This window comes from Rhinatrema bivittatum, chromosome 11 (genome assembly GCF_901001135.1).
Source record: "Rhinatrema bivittatum chromosome 11, aRhiBiv1.1, whole genome shotgun sequence".
Taxonomy (NCBI): domain Eukaryota; kingdom Metazoa; phylum Chordata; class Amphibia; order Gymnophiona; family Rhinatrematidae; genus Rhinatrema; species Rhinatrema bivittatum.
Genome location: NC_042625.1, coordinates 7,264,634 through 7,286,577, shown reverse-complemented (window position 1 = coordinate 7,286,577; position 21,944 = coordinate 7,264,634). Strand labels below are relative to the sequence as shown.

Genomic DNA, 21,944 nt, shown 5'->3' with positions numbered 1-21,944 from the left:
GATAAACAGGACTCTCTATGTGTTTGGGAATTAGAACTAATCAAAGCCCGCTTTGCCCATTGGAGCTGGGTGCTGAGGGCCAGCAGCCTGTTATCCAGAGTTTTCTTTCCATGTGCCAAATATGAGATAATGTCGCCCCTCAATACCGCTTTAGCCGTGTTCCAAAATAAGATTGGATCACCACTATGTTGGGCGTTCCATTTGGAGTAATCCGCCCATCTCTCCCCTAGAAAATCCTGAAAAGGGACGTCATCTGCAAGAAAATATGGGTACCGCCAGTGGAAGGCCGAGGGCCCCATGAAGTGAGCGTGTCAGCTCTATCCAGATCGGAGCATGATCGGAGAGCTCCAGAAATTTTGGAAAAATAATGGGCACTCACCAGAAAATAGTCTAATCTAGAGTGTGTCGCATATGCCCTGGAGAGGTGGGTGAAGTCTCTGTCAAAGGGATGCAGAGTGTGCCAGGAGTCCACTGTAATGAGTTCTCCAAAAGCCAAATCCCCTTACTGTAAGCCTCTTCATTCTGGGTGGCGGAGGACTTGTCCCATTTCGGGTCCCAAACTGCATTGAAAGCCCCTCCAACAACTATGTTAAGATCTATGTAGGAGAGAAGCAGTTTATGCAGGTTCTGGAAAAAATTTGCATTGTAAGTGTTCGGTGCATAAATGTTACACAGAACCAGGGGGGTGCGATTGAACTCTGTCACTAAGATTAGTAATCTTAAGTGGTAGGTTTTTCCAAACTAAAATGGCCACCCCTGCTGACCTGGTGCTGGCTGATGCGTAGTGCACTGACCCCACCCAGTTCTGATGTAACTTCACATGTTCTATGTCGGTCAGGTGGGTTTCCTGTAGAAAGCACAACAAATTGGCCCAAACACACAGTGTACTCCAGAAACCTTAAGTACAAGTACAAAATATCAAAAATGGTTTGCTCTTTATGTCAATACAGCTCTCTATATCAATACAATTGGCCACACTAATATTAATTAAATGTAGAACATTTTGTAGGACCAATACGCTAAGGGGTAGATTTTAAAACCCTTGCGCGCGTAAATCCGGGAGGATTTACGCGCGCAGGGCGCCGGCACTCCTATTTTGCATAGGCTGCCGGTGCGCGCAAAGCCCCGGGACGCGTGTAAGTCCCGGGGCTTCGTAAAAGGGGCGGGAGGGGGCGTGTCCGGAGCAGGGGGCGGTCCGGGGAGGGTCTGGGGGGCGTGGCGATGGTTCAGGGGCGGGCCAGTCCCGAGTCCCCCGGCACTGCGGCCTGTGCCGGGGGATGCCGGGGCGGCGCGCGCAAGTTACGCCTGCTTTAAGCAGGCGTAACTTGCCCAACAAAGGTAAGGGGGGGGGGGAATTTAGGTAGGGCTGGGGGGTGGGGTAGATAGGGGAAGGGAGGGGAAGGTGGGGGGACGCGGAAGGAAAGTTCCCTCCAAGGCCGCTCCGATTTCGGAGCGGCCTCGGAGGGAACGGAGGCAGGCTGCACGGCTCGGCGCGCTCAGGCTGCCAATTTTGCACAGCCTTGCGCGTGCTGACCACGGATTTTATAAGATACGCGTGGCTACGCGCGTATCTTATAAAATCTGGTGTACTTTTGTTCGCGTGCACGTATGTTTTTAAAATCTACCTCAGCGAGTCTGTATGTCAATCAGACCCACCATGGAATGGTCACATTACTTTATTTTATATTTAAACTATTTTTAGAATTTTTTGTATATTATGTCTTAAAATGTTCCATACTGCCACAGGAGACTCAGTGCAAAACAGAGTAATAAGCCATTTTGGTCAAATAATCCAGACGTCAAAACAACCCTAATAAAATATCCAGTCAAAAGAACACAGTCACAGTACTTAACTTGAGTTAAGATCCCAAGGTGATCGTGTTTCGAACAAACGGTTCTGATTCAGGGGAAACACCAAATGTACGTCGTCTTCTTCAAAAAAATCATCACATCTTGCAGAAACAATCTTCTCTTAGTGGCATAGACAGTGGCTGTGGCTGCTTAAGTCCTTCCTCAGCGGTCTGCTTTCAGACCTGCAAACTTAGAAAACATGGTGAACTAACAGGGCTTTTAAACCTCCTCCAGATGCGACATCAAGCTGACCGTCCAATTAGATCATCTCATCTCCCAACTCTTAGTAAGTTTTCAATCAGGTAGTTCAGCCTCTGATTAACTGGAGATGTGTCCTATGCTTATCACTGCCATCTGATCCTACCATGGCTGGTCCTCACTGCATGGATGCTGAACATGCAGTAGTCTCCTCCTTACTGCTTTCTAAGGAAGTGGAGGATGCACTAATTTCAACTAGCAAGTCTTTAATTCTGAAGATTCCACAGTTTTAAGTGGAAGAGGTTTTCGACATGATGTGGATCCAGTTAGCTGTATCACTTCTCCTGTGGCCCAAGGGACTTCCTTCAATATCTGTTCTTCTTTTCATCCTCAAGCCATAGCATGTCTTAAGTTAAATCTTAAGTTAAAGTTCATCTCAGTGCCATTGTAGCATATCACCAGCAGATAGAAAGAGCTCTGATCTCTCTCCATTTGTTAGTATCAAAATTCATGAAAAGTTTATGGCATTACAAGCTTCCAGATAGAAAACCTCCAGTATCTTGGGACCTCAAACTTGTTTTTCTCAACTTATGAAACCTCTCTCAAACCTCTTGAACTTTCTTACCTGGAAAATGTTTCTTGTTGTCACTTGGACTCACAGAATAAGTGAATTACAGGTTCCGATATCCTAATCGCCATAGCTGCAGTTTTTTTGCAACAGGGTGGTTCGCCCTATTTGTATTAAACTCCTTCCAAAGATGGTGTCCACTTTCCACGTCAATCAAGCTATTATGTTACCTACTTTCTTTCCAAAACCATGTGCACAAAGGCCTCTTAATTCCTTAGACCAGGGGTTGGCCACAAGACCATTTTTTCTGGCATGGCAGTGACAGCACAACTTCCTCGTAGAGCATATAGAAAGACATGGTTTAATGGAACATAGTCAACATGGATTTACCCAAGGGAAGTCTTGCCTAACAAATCTACTTCATTTTTTTTGAAGGGGTAAATAAACGTGGACAAAGGTAAACCAGTAGATGTAGTGTATTTGGATTTTCAGGAGGCATTTGACAAAGTGCCTCATGAGAGGATTCTAAGACAACTAAAAAGTCATGGGATAGGAGGCGATGTCCTTTCGTGGATTACAAACTAGTTAAAGACAGGAAACAGAGAGTAGGATTAAATGGTCAATTTTGTCAGTGGAAAAGGGTAAACAGTGGAGTGCCTCAGGGATCTGTACTTGGACCTGCTTTTCAATATATGTATAAATGATCTGGAAAGGAATATGACGAGTGAGGTTATCAAATTTGCGGATAAGAACATGCCATACTGGGTCAGACCAAGGGTCCATCAAGCCCAGTGGCCAATCCAGGCCATAAGAACCTGGCAAGTACCCAAAAACTAAGTCTATTCCATGTTACCATTGCTAGTAATAGCAGTGGCTATTTTCTAAGTCAACTTAATTAATAGCAGGTAATGGACTTCTGCTCCAAGAATTTATCCAATCCTTTTTTTAAACACAGCTATACTAACTGCACTAACCACATCCTCTGGCAACAAATTCTAGAGTTTAATTGTGCGTTGAGTAAAAAAGAACTTTCTCCGATTAGTTTTAAATGTGCCCCATGCTAACTTCATGGAGTGCCCCCTAGTCTTTCTATTATCCGAAAGAGTAAATAACCGATTCACATCTACCCGTTCTAGACCTCTCATAATTTTAAACACCTCTATCATATCCCCCCTTAGCCATCTCTTCTCCAAGCTGAAAAGTCCTAACCTCTTTAATCTTTCCTCATAGGGGAGCTGTTCCATTCCCCTTATCATTTTGGTAGTCCTTCTCTCTACTTTCTCCATCGCAATTATATCTTTTTTGAGATGCGACGACCAGAATTGTACATAGTATTCAAGGTGCAGTCTCACTATGGAGCGATACAGAGACATTATGACATTTTCTGTTTTATTCACCATTCCCTTTCTAATAATTCCCAACATTCTGTTTGCTTTTTTGACTGCCACAGCACACTGAACCGACTATTTCAATGTGTTATCCACTATGATGCCTAGATCTCTTTCTTGGGTTGTAGCACCTAATATGGAAACTAACATTGTGTAACTATAGCATGGGTTATTTTTCCCTATATGCATCACCTTGCACTTATCCACATTAAATTTCATCTGCCATTTGGATGCCCAATTTTCCAGTCTCACAAGGTCTTCCTGCAATTTATCACAATCTGCTTGTGATTTAACTACTCTGAACAATTTTGTATCATCTGCAAATTTGATTATCTCACTCATCGTATTTCTTTCCAGATCATTTATAAATATATTGAAAAGTAAGGGTCCCAATACAGATCCCTGAGGCACTCCACTGAGAAAATTGTCCATTTAATCCTACTCTCTGTTTCCTGTCTTTTAGCCAGTTTGCAATCCACGAAAGGACATCGCCACCTATCTCATGACTTTTTACTTTTGCTAGAAGTCTCTCATGAGGAACTTTGTCAAACGCCTTCTGAAAATCCTAGTATACTACATCTACTGGTTCACCTTTATCCACTTGTTTATTAACTCCTTCAAAAAAGTGAAGCAGATTTGTGAGGCAAGACTTGCCTTGGGTAAAGCCATGCTGACTGTTCCATTAAACCATGCCTTTCTATATGTTCTGTGATTTAGATGTTTAGAACAATTTCCACTATTTTTCCTGGCACTGAATTCAGGCTAACCGGTCTGTAGTTTCCCGGATCGCCCCTGGAGCCCTTTTTAAATATTGGGGTTACATTAGCTATCCTCCAGTCTTCAGGTACAATGGATGATTTTAATGAAAGTTTACAAATTTGTACTAATAGGTCTGAAATTTCATTTTTTAGTTCCTTCAGAACTCTGGGACGTAAACTATCCGGTCCAGGCGATTTACTACTCTTCAGTTTGTCAATCAAGTCTACCACATCTTCTAGGTTCACCGTGATTTGGTTCAGTCCATCTGAATCATTACCCATGAAAACCTTCTCCAGTCAAAGTAGTTAAATCTCAAGCGGATTGTGATACATTACAGGAGGACCTTGCAAGACTGGAAGATTGGGCATCCAAATGGCAGATGAAATTTAATGTGGCAAGTACAAGGTGTTGCCTATAGGGAAAAATAACCCTTGCTGTAGTTACACGATGTTAGGTTCCATATTAGGAGCTACCACCCAGGAAAAAGATCTAGGCATCGTACTAAATAATACTTTAAAATAATCGGCTCAGTGTGCTGCAACAGTCAAAAAAGCAAACAATGTTAGGAATTATTAGGAAGGGAATGGTTAATAAAATGGAAAATGTCATAATGCCTCTGTATCGCTCCATGGTGAGACCGCGCCTTGAATATTGCGTACAATTCTGGTCGCCACATCTCAAAAAGGCTATAGTTGCGATGGAGAAGGTACAGAGAAGGGCAACCAGATAAATGATAAAGGGGATGGAACAGCCCTATGAGGAAAGACTAAATAGGTTAGGGCTGTTCAGCTTGGAGAAGAGACAGCTGAGGGGGGGATATGATAGAGGTCTTTAAGATCATGAGAGGTCTTGAATGAGTAGATGTGAATCGGTTATTTACAATTTCGGATAATAGAAGGACTAGGGGTCATTCCATGAAGTTAGCAAGTAGCACGTTTAAGACTAATCGGAGAAAATTCTTTTTCACTCAACGCACAATAAAGCTCTGGAATTTGTTGCCAGAGGATGTGGTTAGTGCAGTTAGTGTAGCTGGATTCAAAAAAGTTCGGATAAGTTCTTGGAGGAGAAGTCCATTAACTGCTATTAATCAAGTTGACTTAGGGAATAGCTACTGCTATTAATTGCATCAGTAGCTTAGGTTCTTCTTAGTGTTTGGGTAATTGCCAGGTTCTAATGGCCACTGTTGGAAACAGGATGCTGGGCTTGATGGACCCTTGGTCTGACCCAGCATGGCAATTTCTTATGTTCTTATGATCTTATGTACTGCTAAGTTTCAACCTGGCAGGGGAAAATACTGGGCTTGGCCCTGGGAAGGGGAGTAGTGCTGGAGTTCAGCCTGAAAAGGGAGTCAGATGGGGGGGAGAATACTACTGAGGTTCAGCATGGCAGGAGGTGGGGGCAAGAAAAAGTGCCAAGCTGGACCTGGGAAGGGGGAGAGTGGTGGCTGAGATTACAAAGCTGATATTTTGAGAGAATGGAGGGTGAAGGCAGGTGTGGAGAAATGAGAGATTGGGGCTGGGTAGGGATGAAAAGGGAGTAAAGTAGCACAAAGAGTGGGAGGTGAAATATTAGGGCACCAAGTCTTAGTTTTCTTCTGTGGGAGAGAGGGGAAGGTATGGGCTGTAACAAACTGGCACACACTAAAGGCAAACAGCATCCGTATGAGAGAGAGAGAGAGGGAGATGGTATGAGAGGGAAAGAGTTTGGCAGAGTGCAACAATGACTATGTGGAAGACAGACAGTGTGTGCAATCCCTCCCCCTCCAACAGCACACAGTAAAATCCATGACAATCTCTAGAAATAGAGAGCAGGGGATGTTTTTATCCTTTTTAGTTTAATTATTGGGTGGTGGTTGATATTTTATTAGTGTGTGTAATTATTGGATGTTCATCAGCTATTGTGAAATATTTATTCTTTTTATTAGTATGGTGTGTGGTTAGAGCAGTGAACCATGAACCAGAGAAGCCAAGGTTCAAATCCCACTCCTTATGACCTTGGGCAAGTTACTTTACTCTCCATTACTTTCTGGGGTCAGGGAAATATTTATAGTACCTGAATGTAATCCACTTTGAAGTGCTTGAAAAAAACAGAATATAAATTACATTGTTATATTTCTTGATTTTGTAATTGTTGTATGAGGAATGGTGATGTTTCTGTTTTTCCATTGTTGCTCTGCATACAGACTCTAGCTTCTCATGGTTTCCAGTTCAGTTTTTGTCTGCATGCTTCTGTTTATACTTTATAGTCACTTTATTCTGCATTTTTGGTGAGGGTCTGTTTATATTGTACATGAGGTGACATATTTAGCTAGCAAGCTGCACATTGTGGATATCCTGAAAACCCAATGAGCTACTGACACTCAAAGACTGGAATTGCCTACCCCTGATTTTAAATCTTGGCACTCCCCTGCAAAAAGGTTGCCCACCCCTCCCTTAGACTGTAAGAGCCCTGGCAAATTACCTAAAGAGGATTCAGTCTCACCGTGAAGCTCCTCAACTCTTCATGTCCTTTGATCCCAACGTATAGGGAAAGGCAGTTGCAAAACTCTCATTGGTTAGCAAACTGTGTCATGTACTCTTATGCATTGGCTGGCTTACAAACTGCAAATTATCACGACTCGTCAAGTGAAGGTCATGGTGACTTCAATGGCTTATCTCAGGGCCGCGTCACTTGAGGACATATGCAAAGCTGCTTCCTGGTCGTCCATTCATATCTTTACATCAACAACATATCTCTAAGAGATGGTAACTTTGGACAAGCAGTTCTGCGTAGCTTATTCCACTGGTGGGGACCAGGTTGTCTGTTTCAGTATTTGCTCCACAATGCAACCTTCAGCTTGGGACTCCTCACTCACTATGGTTGATTCATGCCTGCTTAGTTTGCTTATCTCTAAACGAGGGATCATAGACAGCAATGATTTGCCATATTTACTGCCCACCCTTCTCCCTGGAGAATTGACTACCTTGCTGAAGCTCCTAGTCCAGTCTCTTGTACTGTCTCATCTGGACTATTGTAACTGCCTGCTCCTTGGCTTTCCTTTGCGACTGATGTGGCAGCCTGAATGATTTGGGATTTCCCCCACAGCCATTGCTGAGTATTCTGGTGTTGTTTGAAATCTGAACCCAACTATCTAACCTTTAGGAAAAGGTTAAATGCATGGATGTTTCCATCTATGAAATTAATGGGTGAGACTGGAGGAGCATGTGGGGAAGGGCTTTTATTAGTTTTCTTTTTAACTTATTTTTTGAATGGCATTTGTACTGTATATTTTACTGTTTTTTGTGATTTTATTGTAAACTGCTTATGGTAATCATGTTTGGTTAGGGTGGGCTAGAAATATTTTAACTAAATAAATAAGCTCAGGCGGAGACAGAGGGGCTGCTGAACAATGTCCTCTCATGTATTAGGGCCAATTCATGCTGCTGTGCAGGGAGAAATTTGTTTGCAGAAGCAGACTTGCTTTGCCTGGGTAAATCTATGTTTACTTGCGGAAATTACTTTTGAAAATTGTCCTCTTAAACACTGTATGGGTAAAAGAAATTCCCCCTTCCTCACAGCATATCCTTTGCTGCTTGTGTCTGGGAGGCTGAAATGGCAGATTCCTGTTGGTAAGAGGTTTCTCCCGTAATCATCCTCCCCCCCACGTATACACTTCTAATATCTGGGTAGTGGTGGACAGCAGTAAGGATCTGGGCGGGTTTCGCCCAACACTTCTGACACTAGGATCTTGTTTTCCATTTCAATGACCTTTTCAAAGAGCACTTGAGAGCCAGTCTTTGGAGAGCTGAGTGTTTGTATGGTGAAAATCCCAGCGTTATAAACACATGCTCATCCTGGAAGGTGAAAGGGCAACATAGCTTGTGAATAGAGAGTTGGAGAAGAGGCCGTCAATTCATTTCTGCAGCTCTCTGACTTCAAAACAGCTGTCATAAGCCAAACAATTTATTTTTAACAAATTCTTGAGAAAATGAATGTTGATAGTTTCAGCTAGGCTCTCCACAGCAGCACGTCAGAGCCGACCTTTCGTGTTTTTCAGTAGGATGGAAGCTCTCTGAACAGTATTAATGCTGGGAGATGATATCCTGGTGGGAAATATAGTTTTGTGAAACGTGCCTAGGGGCATTCAAACCATTATAGACTCTAGCAAATGTGGCTTAAGGACATGTGAGTAGATTTTCAAAAGCCATTTAGATGGGAACTCAAGTTATCCATGTAAAAGGCAAACTAGACATATTGAGCCACTTATCTGCCTAAATTAAAGCTGGATAACTATTATAATTTAGCCTGATAAAAAAGAGCATTCCGGGGAGTTATCCAGCTGACTTAGCCACATATTGCATAGATCTGTCTGCATTAGCCGGATAACTTTCCATCTGCTTCCGAGTCTTGTGTGGCCAGATAACTCGCTACTTATCCTGATATATCTTTAAAAGATTTCCGGGTAAGTAGCACCAGGAAAGTTAAAAAAAAAATAAAAGTAAAAAAGAAATACAGGGCCCTGTGGCCTAATTTCCTCCCCCCCCCCCCCCCCCCATCATCAAATTGCAAAGAGGTCATAGCAGCCTTGCAAACCCCACCCTACATCATAAAAATGACCCCCCCCCCTGAACTAGATTTGAATAGCTAGAGCCAAGCCCTCCCCCCCCCACCATCTATATAAAGAGGCTGCCGCACTCCTCCCAGTCCCTTCCCAAAAAGCCTTGCACTTCGCCCCTCCTGGCAATGGCCCGGGCACCCTCTGTTAAGGCTGCGCTGGAAGAGTAACTTGTGGTTTACGTTCCTCAGTAGGGCTCGGTGAGATGGGGGGGCGGGCTTGGCAGCAGCTATTCAGATCTAGCCAGGGGGAGGGGAGGTGGGGTGGAGATTGCAAGGCTGCTATGGCTTCTTTGCAATTTGATGATGGGGGGGGGGAGGGGGGTGAGGAAATCAGGGCACAGGGCCCAATACTTCTTTTTTTTTTTTGTTAGTTTAAAAACAAAAAAAACCCCCCATTCCTAGCACTATTTACATGGATATCTTTTAAAGTTATCCAGCCACACAAGGCCGAATATCTTGAAAACCTAACTGGCTCTATTCAAACATAGCTGGTTGGATTGTTTGTTATCCGGCTACTTTAAGCAGGCATATTCAGCCAGACGCTTATCCAGGAACAAGTTATAACTTTTCAACTGAACGGCCTATTGAGTATTGGCCTCCTCATGATCATGGTAGAAAAACATATTCTCTGAGGAAACAAATTGGACATCAAAGTTGAACACTTAAGGGAAGAAACTAGTTGTGTGCTTCAGGTAGAGTCAAAATGACTCCATGTCGCAGTGTCACATGTGATTTATTTATATAATGACAAAGCAGCTACCAGGCTGACAGCTGTTTCAAGCACTCCTCAGAGAGCTCAACCACTACTGTTGAAACAATTGTTAGCTTATTTGATTCTTGATTTTCTTGTATACCACTTTATGTTTTACTTGAAAAAGCAAAATGGTGCATATTAGGAGCGGACGTGTACAGATGGAAGATGGGGCTGAACAAATAGAATTGAAAGGGGTGGGGATTGAGTGTCAAGCTGACAGATTAGGCCTGGTCAATAATGGGTGGAGAAATACTAAGAGAACTTGGGTGTGCTCGAAAGGTTTTCAAGACTGACAATAAAAAAAAAAAATGTTTTCTTTAACTTTTGCTATATTTTCTCTCTCTCTCTCTCTTTGCTCACCTCTTTTCTCTTTCCTCGCCAATCCTCTTCTCTGCAGCCCAGGGTGCACGGTGGTTTCATTGGGCCCAGATCAGCAGCAGGCACCACATGCCACATTTTAGGCTTCCAGGATTTTTCCAGCAAAATAGTCTTTGAATTGTCATTGACTGTGCTTTGTGTACCTTATTAGGAAAATAAAATGTAAAGAATAAATAAAATATTTGTGTTATGCTCCTTAAAATTGCATCATAACACTGTCCTGCCAGTGTCTCATAAGAACAAAAGACTTGCCATAAGTCCAAAGATCAAAGTTCATCAAGCCCAGTATCCTGTTTCCTGGCAGGATCCCAAGGGGTAGAGAGATTCCAAGCTGCTTATCCCAGGGATAAGAAGTAGATTTCTGCAACTCCTTCTTAATAATGATTAATGGATTTTTCCTCCAGGAACTTGTCCAATCCTTTTTTAAACACAGCTACTCTAATAGCTTTCACCACATCCTCTGGCAGTGAATTCCAGAACTTAATTATGTGTTGAGTAAAAAATAAATACTTCTCTTATTAGTTTTAAACTTATTACCCAGTAACTTCATTGTGTGTTTCCTGGTCTCTGTGCTTTTCGAAAGAGAAAACAACTGATTAATGTTTACTTGTTCTATTTCACTCCATCCTAGCTCCCCTCAGCCGTTTCTTCTCCAACCTAACCTAACTTCTTTAATCTTTCTTCACAGGGGAGTTGATCCATCCCTTTTATCAGTTTGGTCTCCTTTCTTTGTACATTTTCTAATTCTGCTATATCTTTTTTGAGATTTGGTGACCAGAACTGCACACAATACTCAAGATGATGTCGCACCATGGAGCGATAGAGGCATTATGATATTCTCTATCTTATTCTCCTTTCCCTTCCTAATAATCCCTAGCATTCTATTTGCTGTCTTGGCTGCTGCTGCTGCACACTGAGCAGAAGATTTCAACGTATTTTCAATGATGACACCTAGATCCTTTTCCTGAGTAGTGACTCTTAATGTGGAACCTTGCATCGTGCAGCTATAATTTGGGTTACTCTTCCCTATGTGCATCACTTTGTGCTCGTCCACATTAAATTTCATTTGCCATTTGCATGCCTAGTCTGTCAGTTTTGCCTCTTGCAATGTCTCACAATCCTCTTGTGATTTAACAATTTTGAATACTGTTTTGTCATTGGTAAATTTGATTACCTCACTCATTATTCCCATTTCCAGGTCATTTATAAATAAATTAAAAAGCAGTGGTCCCAGAGCAGTCTCTTGCACTGGTGCAGATTCCTGCCTGTCCAGTCTTCTTCTGGCCTTGAGTAAGGAAGGGCTGCAGCAGCTCCAGGGAGTGCTGTTTCAGGGGAGAGAGGGAAAAGAAGAGCTGCTCTGGCAGCCTTGAACCCTCAGGAGTCTTATTCAGACCTCCATCTCTCCAGTAGGAGAAGAAAAGATGTCCCACATAGAGGTTCTCTGCAACCACCATCTCCGCAGGTGGATTATACAGTGAAACCAGGTTTTACAAACTGTATAACCTGTAAATGACATCCTATAGGCCGGGACTTTTTCCCTTTTTTTTTTTTTTGGACACACGAGTCTTATGAGTCAGGTTCTTTATATACCGACATTCATCCAGGATATCACATCGGTTTACAGTGTAACACAAACAAACGCCAGGCATGGCGCTTTACATTGAACAAATAAAACAAGTTAACAAATGAATAAATGAGGGTGTGAATAACAAGGGGAAATTTGCATTAAATAATCAACGAGGTTTGTAAATATATATATATATATATATATATATATATATATATATATATAATATCTTTAAAAAAAAATATATATATATATATATATAATATATATATATAATATCTTAAAAAATCTATATATATATATAATATCTTTAAAAAAAAAAAAAATATATATATATAATATCTTTAAAAAAAAAAAAATATATATATATATATAATATATATATATAATATCTTAAAAAATCTATATATATATATATATATAATATCTTTAAAAAAAAAAATATATATATATATATATATATAATATATATATATATAATATCTTAAAAAATCTCTATATATATATATTTTAAGATCAAAATGTTTTGTTTTGTTTTAATATAAAGAAGCAAGCTTATTCTTGCCAAAGAAAAGGGAGTGAATGACTTTTTTTTGGCAAGTTCTGCATTTCACCAGGTCCCCAGCCCCTTGGACGTTCTCCTGGATTGTTCCTTGATTTAGGCAGCACCTCTGGTACTACTTGTTTAAAACCTGTGTGTTCCCATAGCATAATATGCACTTCAGGCCATGGGGGCTTTTGGCTTGCCCCCTCTTTCCCCACACACAACTGTCCCTTGGGAGTGGAATAGACTTGACTATGGCTGATCAGACCAAGCCGCCCTCGGGGAAGGGAGACTGCAGGACTCCTCTACCTGCTGTGAGTGAACTCAGGAGAAGGCTTCTGGGATCCTTAAGAATGCCCTTGAACAGGGCCCCGGTTTTATTGGGGGCTCTCTGCTGATATTGTTGGAGGTGGAGCACATTTTTTGTATTTTAGTGTTTGGTGCACACCCCACATTGCCCAGTCCATTGATGAACCTCTCTTGGCCAATAAGAACAGAGCAGCGTTTGCCTGCTTTTACCCCCTGTGTCAGCTGCAGTCAGACTGTGCAGTGCCAGCAGCTTTCTTGAGCCCATCGAGCTCTGCTTTGCTTAAACTGCTGGATGAAGCCAGTTGGCAGAGGCAGCAGATGCTGTTTAAGAACTGCTCACCACCTGTGGGCAGCACCCTGCTCCCCTCCCCCCTGCTCAGTGGCAACTGCAGGACCTGGAGCAGTGGCTGAGGAGCCCTCGTGCCCGCTGTTGTAGCAGCCGACTGGAATTTAATTTTTTTTGATGGGAAGAGCCTGCGCGTTCATTTTTTTTCTTGATACTTCTTGCTAGAGTGAAAGTCTGTTCCCTGCTACTGAACCAGGAAGTGATGCAGTTGCATAGTCTGCATTAGAAGAATCCTTATTTTCACAAAATATGCTAGGACACCTACAGAGAAATCGCTCTCCTCTTTTTGGCATCAGAGGCTCTGAATGGAAGAGTAGCCTGGAGGTTAGAGCAGGCTGAGAACCAGGGAAGCCAGGGTTCAAATCCTGCTTTTCTCACTGATGTGGATATGTCACTTTATCTCCCATTGCCTCAGGTACCCACTTAGATTGTAAGCTCTTTGGGGTAGAGACTTATACCTGAATGCTTATCATTGTACAGTGCTGCATACATCCAATAGCACTGCACATTTTTATGTAGATAGTTCGATGCATACCTGTTGGGGATTTTTACAAGAATTTGGATGCACTATGTTTGACTTTTATTTGTAACTAGCGGTACCCGGCCACGCGTTGCAGTGGCAGAGTCCCTCCCTGCCCCTTCCCCTTGCTCATTTACCTCAGTCACTCATCCTCCTCCCCCTTAGTCACTCACCCCCCCTTCCCTCCCCTGTCCCCACTCCAACTCTCTCCCCTCACACTCACCTCTCCCTCATTCTCCCTCCCCTGACGCTCACCTCCCCCCTCATTCTCCCTCCCCTCACTGTCACCTCCCCCCACCTACTGCCTACCCTTCAGATCAGAAAACTTTTGTTTTTCTATTTCTGTGGGAACCCCTGCATGCTTGTTTTTAGCTGAGAGTATGGTATATTCTACTAAAACAGAATTGTGAAAAAAGGCCTGTTCCTTTACTCTTTCAACTGCTTTTTTGGTCGTCTTCTTAAGTCACCTATCATTTTTTCCTTCTATATTTCGAAGATTAAAGTATACACTTTCCGGACCCTTACTGATGCTCTTCCACCAAATACAGCAAGACTGATTATCACCCATTAAACTGATACAGACATTACCAACCACTGCAACGTTCTTCTTCTTGTTAAACTTCTATCATCCTCTTCTTCTACTCCCAGTTAGAATCATCCCTGTTTTATTGTAACTTCTTTTTCTGCGCACTTGTTATAATTTGTTATAATTTGTAATGTATACTCTCATGTTATAGTTATTTACGTTATAATGTATTGCTCACCCCTTGTTTTATGTAAACCGACATGATACGAACTCCGTGAATGCCGGTATAGAAAAAACTCAAATAAATAAATAAATAAATGTTAGTGCCAAATGCTCTGCCTTCAGAACTTGTCTGCATGGGGTAATTGCTTTCTGCCATGTCATAGAGAGGTTTCAATGTAATATTATGATCTTGACATGTTTTGGTGTCCCTTAGAGACAATCTTGCTATATCGCTATGAGGAGGAGATACATATTTCTGTCGTAAATACAGAATGCTAGCCTTTTGGTCTATTATGTACTGAGAAACAATGCGGGACTGAGAAGGTGCTTGGAATATCTTTGGGCAAGGAGCAGTCTCTATGACTTGAACGAGTTGTTTCATTCTGTTCCTGATGTTGGCCCACACTGACTGGAGAACACAACTCTCTTGGTTTCACAGCTGGAAGTGACATTGGACCTTGCTGAACGACGCCAGATCCGCATAGCTATCCGCGAGCTCCGTCGCAAGGAGCTGGAAGGCTGCGAAGAGGCTCTTGCTTCCAAGCGATTCCGGTCTGAGAAGAGCAATGAGCGACAGGAAAACAAGGAGAATCGTCTGCGGTGAGTGACCCAGTGTTGCATCCTATACGCAATAGTTGATGTATTTTGAGGTTTTTTTGTTTTTTTTTTTAAACTTTCTTGAGTCACCAAATGTACAGGTCATCTTCGTTGTAAACAATAAACATAAGCAAAACAGTGAAACAAGACACTGCACCAATCCACATGAATTTGACTCAGGTTTTCCAGATTATTTCCCCCCCTCCCCCCAACAGATTTTGTTCTTTTTTTATTTTTTAAGATGAAGGTGGTGGTAGTTCGAGGAATTAAAACCCTGCTCCTCCATGGGCTAGTTACAGTTGCTCAGGTTAAAAGAACAGAGCGTCCATCAGGATGTAGCATCTTGATCAGACCGCTTAACCTTCCTTTGTGTCTGGCTGACTACATTTTAATTGGGTACTGACAATATTGTTACATCTACAGAGGCTCTCGAGCAGTGCACACAATTGGTAAAGGAGGCAGCAGCTTGGGTTTTTTTAGTGAAATACCCTAATTTTGTTTGTGTAAAGTCTGATACAGGTATCCAAATGTAATATTGTTCCAGCCAGTCAGTCAGTCAGTTGAAGACTTCTAGCTTTCCACCTGGGAGCTGAGAATGTGGAAGAAAGTGCTGCAGGTGAATGCAGAGAGGCACAGCACTGATTCACCTCGCATCCCGCCTCCCCGCCCCTTCCCTCCAGGTTCTTCACATATTCCCATTTCAAGTTTTATCACTCACATATTTCTACTAAACATGGGGGAGAGGAACTGAGGTCTCTCCTTATTGTGGAATTTAGTCTTTGTTTCATCTTCCTTGTTCCCTCCCCAATCAGATTATATTGTGTCGTGCTGAGAGATGATTTATCACTGAAAGACTACAAGACTGGTTCTCAGTCGATAAGCAGGCATGAATTAGCCATTATGTGTGGGTGATGTCATCTGACAGTGCTGACACAGACCCAGTTCTCGGAGCTAAGTAAAACTTTTACTAAGCATGTGCAGGGATTCATGCATGCATTCACTGCCTTGAGTCCCTCAGTGTTTCTTCGACTGAGCTACTTCATGGACATGCCCCAGTCTTTCTAAAATGTTTTCAACTTTTGGCATTGTGCCTTAGTGCTGCCTCATTACTGCTTCTATTTATTTTGCTGTTGACTTGTCAGCCCTTCAAACATAATTTTTTAGCCCTTACAAAAAAAAGAGAGAGAAGATATTGAAGAGGAGTATGGAGAAGTTCAAGGCCCAGAAGTCAAAGTTCAGGAGCTTGAAGTCCTGTATCTGTGGTTGCTGGATGTCCATCACGGATACGCACACCCTTTGCTATTGCTACATGGGCCCAGACCCTGAATCTTTCAACTGCTACAGTTGTAGTTGGAGATGTCACATAGGTGCAACAGCATCATGCCTGGAAAATGGAGGCCCTTAAAAAGTCAACAGGGGTAAGAGCCTCAAGCCTTAGTGCAAACCTGGGGGCAACAGAGCAGCTCCCTAACTAGGGGAGAGAGGTTCTTGAAGCAGGAAGTTGAGGTGGGAATACTCCCCTTCTTGATTTCTATTCTTCAATCTGCCTCAGGTCAGGGGTTGAGCATGGTGTGGAATCCATGTTGCTAGTTAAGGTGTCGTGAAGAGCACCCAAATGATGTAAGGGACTCTCTTCAGGGCTGTCCCTCTTGGAGCTGAATAAAAAGTCAGTGCCATTGAGAGGGATGAGGTTTCTGAAGAGGATGTGTCTTCTCCAACTCCAGAACATAGGGCTCTCCAGCCCATGGGGGTCCATCTGTCAGAGTTAATGAAGAATCTTTGTCTCTATAAGCCCTGGAGGCCAGAGAGAGAAATTAAACTCGCTCCTGTCTAAGATGGAGGAAATTTTCCCACATAATGGGGCTACCCAAAGTTCCACACCAGTGCATGCCTCTTCTCAAGAGCTTCCAGTTAGGACTTAGTTCTTACTATGAGATGATGCATTCTTCTCATTCGGTGGAGCTCTCTAACAAGTCAGAAGGGGATGAAGTGGATTCGCCATTCTGAGTTCTTCCTAGATATTTTTTCCTTAGAATAGCAGAAATCTCCTCATTTGCCTTTTTAGGGTTATGGCTTAGTGTTCCACTGTGGTCCAGAGAGAAGGTAGATACTATGGAGATTCCTTAAGATCATCTGAATGATTTGCCTCAGTATACTTCTCCAGAGTATTTCTATTACTCCAAGTTCTTGGATAAGCTAGCAAAAACACTTTCCATAAGTGTTAGGAAAGAAAAGGATGTAGAACAGATGTATTTGAGTTTCTTCAATCACCAGCAGATTCTGTGGCTAACCCAATTCACAAGCACTTTCAAGACCTCCCGATGAGTATGTGGTAGACACAGATTTCTTGATTGCCCGTTGCCTGGAAACTAAATTTTAAAATATAGGATCCAAGCTTCCGCAGGTTTTGGCATCATCCACCTTCCCCACCACTCAGTAGTGGAGGAATCGGCATTGAAATGTGCTACCACATTCATGATTACTCCAACACACCATCTTGGAAGGATCCAAAATTGTTAGACATGATTTGTGGAAAAGGTTTTCCAGTCGGCCATGTTAAGTGTCCAGATTGTGGCTCACCAACTCTGTATGGTGCAGTAATTTCTTGCATGAATGCATGCAAAAGCTAAAACCTCTTGCCACGGGGTGTGAGTCCTTGGGCTGTGGCAGAGTTGGTACTACCCAGTATATAGCATGGGCTGGATCCATGACCGACAGCAGGTAGACATGCTACTGGCTGAGGCTAGAAGGGCTTCACCTTTTCTAACCTCTTCCCCTACAGGTTGGGCCTTTGGGTTCTGAGGCTGGAAGGACTTAAGCTAGGGTCCACAGAAAGAGAGCAGGCTATGGGTCTGGGCAGACAGCTATCAGATGGCATCAAAATCCAGACATGGGTCAGGTCAGGTAGCAATCAGGCAGAGTCAGTTTTAAGGCACAAGGGGGCGAGGAGACCATGATAAGGATACAAAAGGTCAGGAGCAAGATGGGGAAGTAGAGCTAAGCAGGAGGGGGGAAGGACAGAGGCAGGTTAAGGAGGGGATGAGACATGAGCAAGACAGACAGGAGCTGGGCAAGATGGGAACAGAACAAGGTAGGAGCAGGCCTGGACAGGAACAAGGCAAGAGCAAGACTGGGAACAAGTGCAATGAACACCAGCAGCATTGCAGGAGGAGCTGTTGCAAAGGTGCCGTTTAGGAGGGGTGGTTTGTTTATTTAAAAACTTTGTATACACCTATCAAACTTTCTAGGTAGTTTTTGACAATACAGTCATAAAATGAATAAACCATAAAACCAATAGACAAATACATCGCAAAACAATTTTCTATTTTATTTTTAAAATGTATAACCTGCTGATCTACAAAACTCAGTGGATAACAATAAAACATTCACAAACAAATTATAATTTAAACACACAGAGACAGCCAGACGGAAGACAAAGAAATGAACACCAGAACATGATGAAAAATATTTGTAACCCCTGCCCTGTAGAGGCTCCCCATATACAGAGGAGATTGTGATTGGGGAACAGTTTATTCTATGACAAATTTCAAGTCTGATTAAAGAACATCAATCCACCTTGCAGTCGCTATCAGCTGCATCAGGGGGCCAACCAGCCTCGCTTGACACCAGTATTTTCCCTTTGTGTCCATTATTTCTGTTAGTGTTCATGGTAGTTGTGGGTGGATCCTTGGACCGGTGACAGATGACCTCGCCCCCAAGGGAAAATCCTGAGAGGGGACCACCGGTCAGGCTCAGAGTATGGAGACAGACACACACTTCTAGTTCTTTTATTAAACAGTATACTGAACCACCAGAGGAGGCAGTACTGAGCTGGAAGTGCCCGGCTGGGCTCTAGTCCCTCAGATACTGGAACAGTGATCCTGGATAACTGAGCTGTAGAGAAACTGAATATAGTGAGTAGGCAGAGTATGCAGAGTTCAGGAACAGAACTCACACAATAGTCTCTAGAAGTAGTCCAGGTGTTGGAATGTGTTAGGCCCTCGAGGAGCGAGTACCTGGTTCCAGGGAATGCTCTGAGAGAGAGATGGTAACTCACTGGTGTTGTAGGCAGCGATGACTTCCTGGCAGAAGTTGTATTCAGTAGCAGGTCCGGGAACGTGGGCCCTCGAGGAGCGAGTACCAGTTCCAGACTGCGACCTGAAAAGCAAAGAGAAAGCGAGGCCCCCGAGGAGCGGGTACCCCTGGTAAATCCGAGGAGGCAGAGTAGCAAAGTATGCGGAGAGCAAATCCCATTCACCTATACCTGGAGGAAAGCCCTTGCTAACTCGATTCGTTAGCGATTTCAGAGACCTTAAATATCCGGTGAGGATGACGTCACCTCAGGGGGACGCCCCTGAGGTTCGCGCCACTGCTGGTACTTGAGTCGGGGCCGCGCTGAGCGCCCTTAGGCTGTGGGAAAACATGGCGGAGTGCAGTGTCCAGCCGGTCCGGGAACACCGGAGGGGAATGGCAAGAAGACGCAGCGGCAGCCAAACTTTCAACAGGCAAAGAGGGAATCGCCAAAGAAGTAAGGTGAGCGTAGTGGAGACGTCGGGCAGCGACAGTCGCAACAATTTCAGAGGTGCCCCTTCTATTTTCAGCATCAGTGAGCTCCTCACACTCAACAGAAGCAGTTGCCTGCCTGAGGTCAAAGAAAGAAAGGTGTCAGCAGCAAACACTTACACTAGGAAGTCCAGTTTTTTGATTTTGAGCCCTACTAACCTGCCTCCTCCAGTGTGTGTGTGTGGGGGGGGGGGGAGTTTCAGTCCTTCCTCTGAGGAATGGCTCCATATTACCAAAGACAGATGAGTCCTAAAAACTGTGGAGTAGATCTACTGCTTACGCTTCTCCCATCCTCCTCTGACGCCACCAGACTTCAGTCGTCAGCTCTGACTCTTCTCAGTCCACCCAACTACAACTGGAAGTGGAGTCTCTCCTTCAGCAGAAGGCAGTCAAACCTGTCCCCCCTCAAGGGTATGATCAAGGATTCAATTCCAGGTATTTAATTAATCTCTGTACCATTTTGGTATATCACCAGCAGATAGAAGCTCCTTCTATCACTTTCCATTCCTTGGTATCAAAATTAATGAAAGGACTGGTATTCCAAACCTCTGGTCAGTAACCTTCAGTGCCTCGGAATCTCAGTGTAGTCCTAGCTCAACTTATAAAACCTTTCAAACTTCTTCAGTTGGTGGACATCACTTTGGCCTGAAGAGTAAGGGAACTATAGGCTCTGATTTCATTTTTTTCATAATGGAGTGCCCCAAGTTTCTTCCAAAAGTGGTGTCTGCATTCCATCTTATAGTCCTGGGGGAATTCTGTGCTACTGCGGAGCGCAGAATTGCAAAATTCTGCGCAGAAAATAGAAGAGACCCTGGCATGCCACGAACGGAGCACCTAAAAACTAAGGCCTGCGTGTGCCGTGAGATGCGCTCTGCTCACGGTGAAAATGAAGGCCCGGGTATGCTGTTCGCGGCGAAAATGGAAGGCCCCTGTGTGCTGCGAATGGAGTGTGCTCCACTTGCAGCGAAGATAAAGGCCTATAGTTCCCTTATTCTTCAGGCCAAAGTGATGTCCACCAACTGAAGAAGTTTGAAAGGTTTTATAAGTTGAGCTAGGACTACACTGAGATTCCGAGGCACTGAAGGTTACTGACCAGAGGTTTGAGAGAGAGAGAGAGAGAGAGAGTGTGTGTGTGTGAGAGGGGAGAGGGGTGAGAGAGAGCATGGGAGGTAAGAGAGTGGGGGGGGGATGCTTTAGTGTGGGTTTCAGAGAGAGGGAGCCTATATGAGGAGATTGTGAAGGAGTGTGTATGTGTGAGAGAGATTGGGAGCTCGTGTGTATGAAAAAGGGATTGTGTGTATGTGAGGGTGCTAGCCTGTCTGAAGGGATTGTGTATGTGTGAGCAGAGCCTGTGTGAAGGGCTGCATGAGAGAGAGACATAGGTAGCCTGTGTAAGGATGTATGTGTGAGAGAGAAAGGGAACTTGTGTGGGTGTGTATACAAGAGAGAGGGCCGTGTTTGAGAGAGTGAGGGAGACTGTATGAGGGTGTGTGTATGTGTACTAGAGAGAGGGAGCATGTGTGGGTGAGAGGGAGCCTGTGTGAGGGGCAGTACTGAGAATGGGGTCAAACTCTGGGTCTGGTGATAGAGTGGAAGGGGTTGAACCTAGAGGTGGAGGGGAGGGGAGAGATACTGGCAGGTGGAGGAGTTGGGGCCTGAGAGGGCAAAGTGGCCAGCGGAGTAGGGAGAGCGAGTGGAAGGGACACTCTTACAGTGAATTTCTAGGGAAATTCTGCTCAAAATATTTAAAATTCTGCATCTCTAAGTAATAACTTTTTTCTGTAGTAATTTAAAATGTAATTACTTAAGGACCATCATGTAAATTGTGTTATTTTGACCAATATAAAGTTAGCAGAATTTTAAGTTTTTGTGCACAGAATTCCCCCAGGAGTAATCTTAATCAAACTATGGTGCTACCTACATTCTTTCCAAGACCTCATCTGTACAAAAGAGAGCAGGCTCTTTGCTTCTTTGACTGTAGGAGACCTAGTGTATTATCTAAAGAGGTCTCAACCTCACAGTCAAGCTTTTTAATTGTTTGTGTCAGTTGATCCCAATAGATTGGGAAAGGCACTTGCCAAACAAATTGTGCCCAATTGGCTAGCAGACTGCATAGCACACTGTTTTTATATGCTGGTTGGCTTACATATTACAAATTCTGTCCAGGCTCATCAAGTGAGAGCCGTGGTGACTTTAGTGGCTCATCCCACAGCCACTACTTGGTCATCTGTTCACACCTTTACCTACTGTCTTGACAG

The 21,944-nt window shown here is 43.5% G+C and overlaps 1 protein-coding gene across 4 annotated transcripts in view; it reads left to right on the top strand.

The window, feature by feature from the left end:
- Positions 1 to 21,944, top strand: part of SMTN (smoothelin) — a 235,359-nt gene that overhangs the window by 66,030 nt on the left and 147,385 nt on the right. For all 4 annotated transcript variants that reach the window (XM_029619024.1, XM_029619023.1, XM_029619021.1 and 1 more), the window contains exon 2: positions 14,966 to 15,126. In XM_029619024.1, the coding sequence (XP_029474884.1) occupies positions 14,966 to 15,126 (161 nt within the window). The remainder of the gene's footprint in view (positions 1 to 14,965; positions 15,127 to 21,944) is intronic.